The following is a 9,977-nucleotide window of genomic DNA, read 5'->3' as shown; positions in this document are numbered from 1 at the left end:
CGAGGAGAGGGTTTTGGATTCGTTTCGCCGGGCGGGCGGGAACGTGTGCATGCGGAGTGAGTCGGTGCGGCCGGCTTCGGACAGCGGCGGCGCCACGTTCTCGCACGCGACGATGGGGCGGCGGGCCCGCGGCGCCTACGCGCGCAGCGAGTCGCTGGACCCGCAGTGGGCGGGCGGGCGCGCGCACACGCTGAAGCGGCAGGCGTCGGTGGCGTGCACGTGCGGGCACGACAAGAAGCCGCGCGCGCGCGCCGCCGAGCCCGCGCCGCGCCCGCGCTCGCGCTCGCACGGCGACGACAACGCGCACGCGCACGTGCTCGACAAGTACGAGACGCTCGTCTAACCCGCCCCACTCCAGTCGTCGTTATTGTGATATTTGCCACTGTCGAGTCAACGCGCGTCCCAAATAAGTTAACGAGTCTAAAGTCAGCTGTTTGGCTTTGCAGTAGAATTGATTAGTACAAAATTTTCCTACTGTGCTTCTACACTTACTTCAGGATCGTTAGGTTATTTTGGACGTACTGTAAATGACGTTTACGGATGTCTTCATATAAACCTCGATCGATGTATTCCTCTCTTCAAGGGAAGTATCTCTCATATCTATGTTTGTTCCATTTTTACTGTATCCTACGTATATAGGCTATTAGGTCACAGGTCGATATTATAAGTAAAACATGGTGCGTTGCACGGAATGTCGTTTGATCCATATAATATGCATAAAGTCGTGTTTAAAATATATCAGATGAAATTTTATTGGCTAGTCTTAGGGAGAGTACGGACAGACGTAAATATATGTTTCATAATGTAAAACCAAAAATATATATATACGCAATATTGATTATAACGGTAGTGACGAGAAATGGATAGATAGATAGTAGTACTATAAAATTTACTCTTCCTTATGAAAAGAATGGTGGCAGAATGGAGTTTAGTTACGTTGACAATATGTAGCGGTCCTTCGAGTAATGGTTTCACTGCTGCAGTTTGACTGAGACGAGGCCCACCTTAGCACAACTTATTGCATGGTGCTTATTGCTTGTTAGTCAATTTGAATATTTTCCTTGACCTTCCAAACCCGTTTCGTAAACGGTTGTGAAATTACGTTTGAGATTCTACATATATGTTTATTTATGAATTTTGAAAATGAAAAATGCTTTAAACAGAATTATGAAGTTGCTAGTCGATGTTTTGTATTCAAACAATAAGGTGCGTCATTATGATTTAATGAGAATGTTCTGTCTAGTAATCATATAAATAAATGTCCTCTAATATTACTTATGAACAATTATTTCCATTAGGCCGCTGCCTCGAATTTTGCGGGCAGCGGGGCGGCAGCGGCGGCGGCGCGGGAGCGGCAGGATCTAACGCGTATAATCAAATGGACCGGCCCACGAATACAGGGGCGCGGGAGCGGGCAACGAGCGGTGAGCTCCATTCAAAACGGTGACCGCCCGCGCCGCCGCCGCTGCCGCCCCGCTGCCCGCAAAATTCGAGGCAGCGGCCTTAGGCACGTTTGTTAGGTGGAAAAGTAAGATGCCTATCCCTATATGTAAGATTGCAATGTCTAAAGTATAATAAAATGTTTTTTGTAATTTCATATAATATGTGACCTGCGTATGTAGTGCCAATTACATATATCGATTGTATATTTTCCTCAAAATAATACGACTTACTTCCATTTTATACATTTTGTATCACCAGATAGTGGAAAATTATATTGGAATTTGTTTCTTGTATCGTATCGTAATTTTAGGTAAGAAAGGAATCTCAAAGTTTTCTTTCAACTATCTCTCTCTATACAATATGATATTCTGTGTGAGCTACTTGTATTCCCTAACATATACATTCCGAAGTGTTTAGTTGCTCACTGTTCCCACGCGACTGTTTCATACGTTTTAATGTTAAAATGAGCAACGAATGTGTACCAAATTTTCTAAATATGTAGTGTTGTACCTAGCTAGGCATAAGTTTACAAATTCATTTGTGTATGTACCTTGTCTTATGATTTTTATAAAATAGTAAAAGTGAACATTCTTGCGTTTGCTTTGTTTTGACTCTAATTAAACTACTTATAGGATATCCTAATTTTATAATTAAAAACCATCCTAAATTATTCCTGTATAATGAAAATAGTTTCTACCTGATAATTTAAACGTTTTGTAAGTTATTGAACCCGCCATTTTTGTAAATAACAAGTCTTGTCTCTTGAGTAATCGATGATATGAATTCAGGTGTATCTTGTATTTAATCCAGATATAATTGATACTACGCTATGGAACTCGGAAACGTCTACTTTGGTTGCGTAATAATCAATATGAGCAGCATGTAGAATAGTAGTGTAATGTACGTACCGGTCACGATAAAGTAGTAAGAGATGTAATTATAGCTGTAAGGAAATGATAAAGCATGTTTTATATTATGTAGAAATACGAGCGCCTCTTTATGTTGCCGTCGATGGCAATTGCTAATTATTTATTTGCATTTTTTCTTAAATGTTTATAATTTTTAATATTAAAATGGAAAGCAAATTGTTGTAATCGCTGATTAGTCCACAAATACGACGTCAGTTATTGGTTACAATGTGACAGGAATCTTGAGGAACTAAAGCAGCTCGTAGTTATGTGGTAACCAATGATGGTGTCGAGCTATGTGCTTCGTATCCTGGACTACAACGTCATTGTGTAATAAGAATTATATTTTATAAATTGTTTATTTGCTAATACAGTATAAGTTAAATAATGTGTTGTTTTATTTTTTACCTAAGAAAACATGGATTGGTATATAATGTAATGTCACATTCTTGCACACACATAGAAAGGTGACTTTGCAGATGCGTTTGTTACTAATATATAAATGGTTGAACGGATTTTGATTAAACTAGTAATAAAGCTTATTCATCATTATGAGACTGTAACATCATACTGTAAAATTCTTTCAATTCAAATGTTTTCATTAAAAATGTAATCGAGAAACATTGAAAATAAAACCTTTCTGCATAAACGAATACCAGCGAGCATGATCGCGGTTTTTAAATAAGGGCAATTGGTATACCTCACAGAACGCAATATTTTAGTCTGAAATTGAAATGTGGGGGGATATGCTGGTAGAGGAGCAGAAGTAAGGAGACTCCCGCACAAAACTGCGGTAGGTGCGAAGAGATGCGGTGTTGCATCGCGATGCGATGGATGCGATGTTGTGCGGCAATCCATTTAGTAGGGCAACCATACCAAGTGTAGTGGCATAGTAGAGTGCCGACACGGGGCACCAGCATAGATATAAGATCCCACTTCTGTTTGACAGATTGGTAATGCGTGACAGAGGGGCCTTGTATTTATCTAGCGCAATATTGTAAAAACAACAATACTCAAGATATTTTAAGAAATGTTTTTAATTTTCTATGATAAAAAAATCAAGAAACAAATATCTATAGCGATGTTGAGGAAAGCAGCACATTTTATCACTTAAAAAAGGATTAAAAAAAGATTTATTGATTGCCAATGTATCTACATCTATGAACGACACAGTGGCTCGCACCTGACCACTACTTGATGATTTTTTTAGACTAAAATTTTCACACATGTTTCTAATGTTCATAATAATATCCTGTACCTTCTTCTAAAATATTTTTTTTTTACACTGAATGAACGGACCATTGAAATATTTAACTTTTTATTTAGTTTTGTGAAACAACACCTTTATTCCTGAACGAAGCTAGTTACGCGCGTGAACGTATAGTGCTGCCAAGAAAAAAACATAATTTGTAAAGTTCTAATGGAAAAATCTGTTATGGTTTTTCTAATGAAATATTCTGTATAATACAGAATATTTCATTAGATGGTTATATAATCCAAAGAATTAAGTAATTATCAATAGGATTACATAAAAAATTAAAAGCAACATGAGCCACTCAATTTAACGATTTACAAGAGTTTAAAATTCGTTGCTATGTGAGAAAGTAACTTTTCAAACAATCATTTATACAATTGGCAACACTTATATTCGCTTGTTTGAGCTTGAACGAAATTGTAAAGTGCTTATCACGAATTTTAAGTTTTTCCTGGGTTTTTCTATGTTAGAATAAATGAAATTATTCTGCGTAACTACATGACTAAGTACCGAGAGTAATTGTAGTAATTTTAGTGTTAATATAACAGTGTAACAGTAAGTGTTATTTACGGTGTATCGCACTTTCATTTTCGCATAGTTACAAAATATTGCAAAATGACTTCTGCACTTTATTTAGAGCATTATTTGGATAGTCTTCAGCATCTTCCTATAGAATTACAGAGAAATTTTAAATTAATGCGTGATCTAGACGACCGTGCCCACGGACTAATGAGGACAATCGACCTTATGGCTGACGAGTTGTTACCAAATATTCCTAAAATGGACGAGGAGACCAAGAAAGAAAAGGTAAATACAATACAAGGCCTTTTCAATAAGGCTAAGGAGTACGGAGACGATAAAGTACAACTCGCGATTCAGACATATGAGTTGGTTGACAAGCACATACGTCGCCTTGACTCTGACCTCGCGCGGTTCGAATCTGAGATACAGGAGAAAGTAATGAGCGCACGTGCGGCTCAGCAGGCTGCCGCCGACCAGGAGCCCAACGCAGCCACCGTCAAGAAGGGCAGGAAGAAGAACAAGATGAACGACAAGACCACAGCTACAACAGGTAAAAAGAAGCGCGCTGGAGCGTCCAGCGAGGATGACGCCGTCGCGTCTGGCAGGTCGGCCGCCAAGAAAAAGGCGGTTCGCAAGGGTGCAACTGCCACTGCCAATGCATCTAAAGAACAAGAAGAAAATGCAGATTTGGATTCAGTTGGTGGCATGGCACATCCAAGTGACGTTCTGGACATGCCTGTCGATCCTAACGAGCCTACCTACTGCCTGTGTCATCAAGTGTCATACGGGGAGATGATAGGTTGTGATAACCCTGACTGTCCTATTGAGTGGTTCCACTTTGCCTGTGTTGACCTTAAAATCAAGCCTAAAGGTAAATGGTACTGCCCTAAGTGTACACAGGACAGAAAGAAGAAATGATCTACGGCCAAACCTCCAGCCAAGCAAACAGATAAGACTGTGACTATTAAGAAAGAAGTGAAGTGACTAGCTTTAGTTGTAAGCTACATTAATATATTCTAGTATTTGTAGGTAAGACGTCAAATGTGATGATATTATAATGTTTATGTCACTAAACTAAGACATATGGAGACAATTATACAATACTTGAAATGCATGTGCAATAATTGTGAAACTTAAGTTATTGTATTAAGCATCTATTGTTATGTCATCCAGACATGATAAGAGAAAACATAACATTATGGTAATGTTGAGTTTATTTATCAAATTTATATATTATGTATATTGAGAGATACTTTATATATTTGCTGCCTTAACTGTACAAGGTGTATGTCGCTCACAATAAAGGCAAGCTTCTCTTACAAATGTTGGATGTGTCATTTCAATTATGAGAAAACAAACTAAATAAAAATGTACAATTGCACAAAATAATAGTGTTCAATTAATATTGTTATGAAATAGCTGCCCTTACTTATAATAATAGTACTACATAAATTATAAATAAATGAAATTAATATATAAAATGCTAGAAACAATAATAGCAGCTTGTATTGTTAAGGGTATTCTTATGATGTTATCATATGCCTTATTTAGCATTTATTCATAAATGGCATAATGACGCAGTCATAGTCTTAGGAAGTTTTTGATAAAGTTAGAACTAGTTTAAAGTTATCAAGAATTACTGTGCATTCTACGCATGCAGGATAAGTTAGGACTCCTACTTTGTTTTGTTTTAAGTTGTAATTTAGCCTGTATGCATAGCATGACTTAAATTTTTATAACATTTGTATAAAGAAATGGCTTTCAATGGCTAGTTGCCTCACACATAATATACAAATAGTCTGAACACTAATCTAACTGTCAAATAATAAGTTATTTAAATAAGAGGGTTGATATTGATTGTCCACACAGAGATATAGACAGATTTTGTTGGGCAGATACAGTTTTATTCTGCTATTGTATTTTTAAGTACCATGTTCTGGATTACCCTAATTTAATTTTGACATTAAAAAATATTCAACCACCATTAATTTGGTTTTGCGAGTGAGTTTCACTTTCTAACTAGAATCAATATGGTTATGAAATCAATTTTGAAAAATAAGCCAGTGTTTTTCATAGGCTACTAAGTAAACATTGTTGTAAAAAAAAATTAATAATAATTAAAAAATATTATTTTGTAGATACTTGATTTGATAATAAAGTATTCAGTTACGAAATTATTGCATAATATTTCTAATAATGTATTAATTGAAAGAGAGACATTTCCTTCTAATTTCACAAATTGCTGTTATTAAATATTTCAATACTGTAAATATTATACATTTATGTCAATAAATCATAAAAATTGTTTAAATGGAATGGCCAAGTAAAGATAGTTCAAGGTGGACATGTAAATACAACTATTAATATAAGAAGATCCTATAGAAAATTTACGCCTGTAGTTAGTCCTATTTAACCACATTAAAAAGATATTAGTATTTTGAGTTCCGATTCCTTATTTTTAATGTTACATGTTAGGTTGTATCTGTGAGACAAAAGCAATATAGTAATAATTATAGGCTCTATGACTGTTTTATTTAAATATTAAGATATATTTCTAAATATTTGAATAATTATTGCAGTTATTGACTTATTTTTTATTAGCTGGCAATAAATATTATAATCAATGAGTACACCAAATATTATTAGTATTGTAACATATTATAGGTAAATTTTATATGATAATGTTACAAATTAATTGCAAGAGTTGGCAATCATTTTATGAAATGTATTGATAAGTATTGTCTATGGCACTGTACGCAGCGGCTCATGTTGATGAATTTTCCTTTCCATTGTGTGATGTGTATAGAAAATATTCCTATAAGTATGTTAAGCTAAGTTTGTCAGCCAATGGTGAAGATTATCTAACATGGGGCTTTGATTACAGGGTCTAAAGCCACACATTCACAGTGCATGAATGAGTGGAGGCACCATATCTTGATACTTATATTTTTAAATAAGGAGAAAATGAACTCGCATTTCATGATAATCACGATTATGTGAAAATAATGTGATGATGAATTTGATAAGTTTGTACCGAATGTAATTTCTATACTCATTGTATCTATTGGCACTTTTACATTGAAATAGAAAACGTTAAATGTACTACATTTATTATTTCAAAATCAAATTAGCATCAAATTGTTCCTCAATTACAACACCAATAGGAATTAATGTTTTGTTATTGCCATTTTATTGTGTTTAATAAATATTATTAAATATAAATTATGTGAGTTCTTAATTTTTGATAATTTCCCTTAAAAATTATGTTCTACAATACAAGTCCATGTTCTATTAACACACTGGGTACTCAGCTGCATCCAGACTGGAAGCCGAGACCAGCATAGTTGGGAAAAGGCTAGGCAGATTATGAGTCCATGTTCTGTTTCAATTTTTAAAGCAGAAGATATTCTGAAGTTGGAAATCCGCTTTAGTGGTCTCATGAATCCTGAGCAAGCTTTCACTTCATGAGAAGAGAATCTAGCCACTGCACTATGAAAATGAATGACTATATCTATGTTGAAAATACTATTAAGATTACTTCGATTTCTATAAACATTTAATTTGATAGAACAATGGTAGGAAACAAGAAAATCCCTTTGATAAAGCTACGATAAACAAAATAATGTGCTATATAGTAGTTCGTGTCAAGTGGGATAGATGGCGCTGGGTATCCTAGTTAAAACAATAAAACTTATTACTTTCAAATGTTGGTATAATACAGTTTTTTCATTAAAAGCTGTTTTTAAGCAGAAGAAGTATATTTGTGACTTATTACCCAATGCTATGTTCTATTGTCGCAGCTCGTAGTCAACTTTTTGAAACAGCCGTTCTATCAAGCAGCTGGCCCTTTGGATAACGTTTTCCTTAGGTTGACATTGAGTAGGTACAAGAACGAGATTTTTTTAAAAACTTAAGCATTTTCCTAGAAGCAAATTATTTCAGGTTCAACTTAAATTAACATGCGTTCATAATTATTTTGTTTGGCAGGACAAACAATCTACGGTCAGCAACAAAAGTCCACTAATACAACCAAAATTACAAAATCAATACAAAAAAAACTGTCACAAATACAAAATAATGCGGTGATCAGAGTGATTCAAAAGTACTTAGTCCATAGCTTTTGCGTTTGAAATTTGTCTGTTCATAGTGTTTTTTTTGTGTTAATGAAATCTAGAGAGATATGGGCCACTATTACCACCCAGTGAACAGTAGGTAACGGATAAAATAGCGTGATGACATAGACAACTATCATGAGCTCGATCAAGAACTACCTTGCTGATTGTACCTACGATGATTATGGCTACACTCACTCACCGTAATTATGATTTTCCAGTAAAAAAGTGTAGTAGGGTGCGCCCGTAGTGGTAGCCCGGTTGTGAGTGCAAAAGCTTCTAAATTGCATCAGCCATGATCGACGAATGCACGAGCTTGCGTCAGACAAACTGGGCCCCGATTCTCCTAAGTTAATAATGTCAAAATCGAATAGAAATCGAATCGCAATATGATCGTAGTAGCAGTTTTAACCATATCGGGCATTCTGCTACTAATAAAAGACCAATCGTATTCGATTGACATTTGATTGGTGTGCGATTGGTCTGCTATTTTGATGATTTTGGTCTATACGGTAGTTTGCCGTACAATCATTTTGCAATCATAAATCATTTGCAGACAAAATGATTAATTATTGAATGACAGAAAATGATAAAAACGTTTATTTCAAAGAAAAAATAGCGAAATGCCACATACGCTTCAATCGTAATCGAGTCGGGATTGGATTTCAGTCGAATCGAGTCGAACGTCAATCGAATGGCGCTTAAGTAAAATTAGGAGAATCGGGCCCCTGCTGTAATGTGCATTAGCGGACTTACTTAGGCCTTAAGGCTTTCGGAGCAAATAATAATGAAACTACTTGGGTACTTGTATTATACTAATGTTGTAAAGAGGAAAGGTTTGATTGTTTGTTTATTTGACATGAAAAGGCTCCGAAACGGATTCACCGATTTGAAAAATTCTTTCACTGTTGGGAAGCTACGTTATCCCGGTGAACATAGACGATATTATATCCGGGTACGGGAGGAAAAGTTCCTCTGAACAGGCGGAAAAATAGCTAGTACCTAAATACCTACTTCGGTACTTATAGTTTCTACTCAAATGGTAGGTAATTACCTAATAACAAAAAATACCGTTTTTAATTGATACCAAACTCATTCAGTTGAAAACCAACAATAAAATAATACTTAGTAGTGAAATAAAAAACAATAACCTATTTAACTTTTAATGGTATTAATCGCGGTCATGCATTTCCAATTAAGAAATAACCGATTCAGTAGATAGCCATATACATAGCTGTATAGGTCCCTAAGCCACATTACCAATACTGAATGATTGGTACCCTACCTACTTTGAAGTACCTATCTAATATTTGGGGAAGTTTTCAGTCGGATGTCAAATGTAGGTAGGTAGGTAGGTACCTACCTACATTTCTCTCACTGGACCGCTAAGTGCTAGTTTAAAAAAATGCCAAGTTCTTAGACCCCTGGATTTATTTTACTCTTAGATCTGGAGCACTCAGTTCAGTCAGACCAAGAATCGAACCAGAAGCTCAGTGCACCACTTCAAGCTATTAAAATTCTAATATGAATCATAGTGATAGAAGCTGTTTTTTTTAAGATAAATAATACGCTGCAACAAAGTCTACCGAAGATTTTTTTATTTGCAATTTATTATTATAGCAGAACTATAATACTGATACAGTACCTACCCTAATGTAATAACTTTTATTCAAAAGATTTACGATCACGCTATAAAAGTCTGACAAATCATGTAGCAATTGCAAACTTCAGTTTTAT

The 9,977-nt window shown here is 35.5% G+C and overlaps 1 protein-coding gene across 1 annotated transcript; it reads left to right on the top strand.

The window, feature by feature from the left end:
• The first annotated feature begins 3,978 nt into the window (after positions 1–3,978).
• LOC110380516 (inhibitor of growth protein 5) lies at positions 3,979–6,569 on the top strand. Its single transcript, XM_021340515.3, has one exon. It carries the CDS (start codon positions 4,222–4,224, stop codon positions 5,044–5,046), a length of 825 nt encoding a protein of 274 aa, XP_021196190.1. The 5' UTR covers positions 3,979–4,221; the 3' UTR covers positions 5,047–6,569.
• Positions 6,570–9,977: the final 3,408 nt, after the last annotated feature.

The sequence above is a fragment of the Helicoverpa armigera genome, chromosome 18 (genome assembly GCF_030705265.1).
Source record: "Helicoverpa armigera isolate CAAS_96S chromosome 18, ASM3070526v1, whole genome shotgun sequence".
Classification (NCBI taxonomy): domain Eukaryota; kingdom Metazoa; phylum Arthropoda; class Insecta; order Lepidoptera; family Noctuidae; genus Helicoverpa; species Helicoverpa armigera.
The sequence above is the reverse complement of the archived record's forward strand: the minus strand, read 5'-3'. Positions and strand labels throughout refer to the sequence as shown.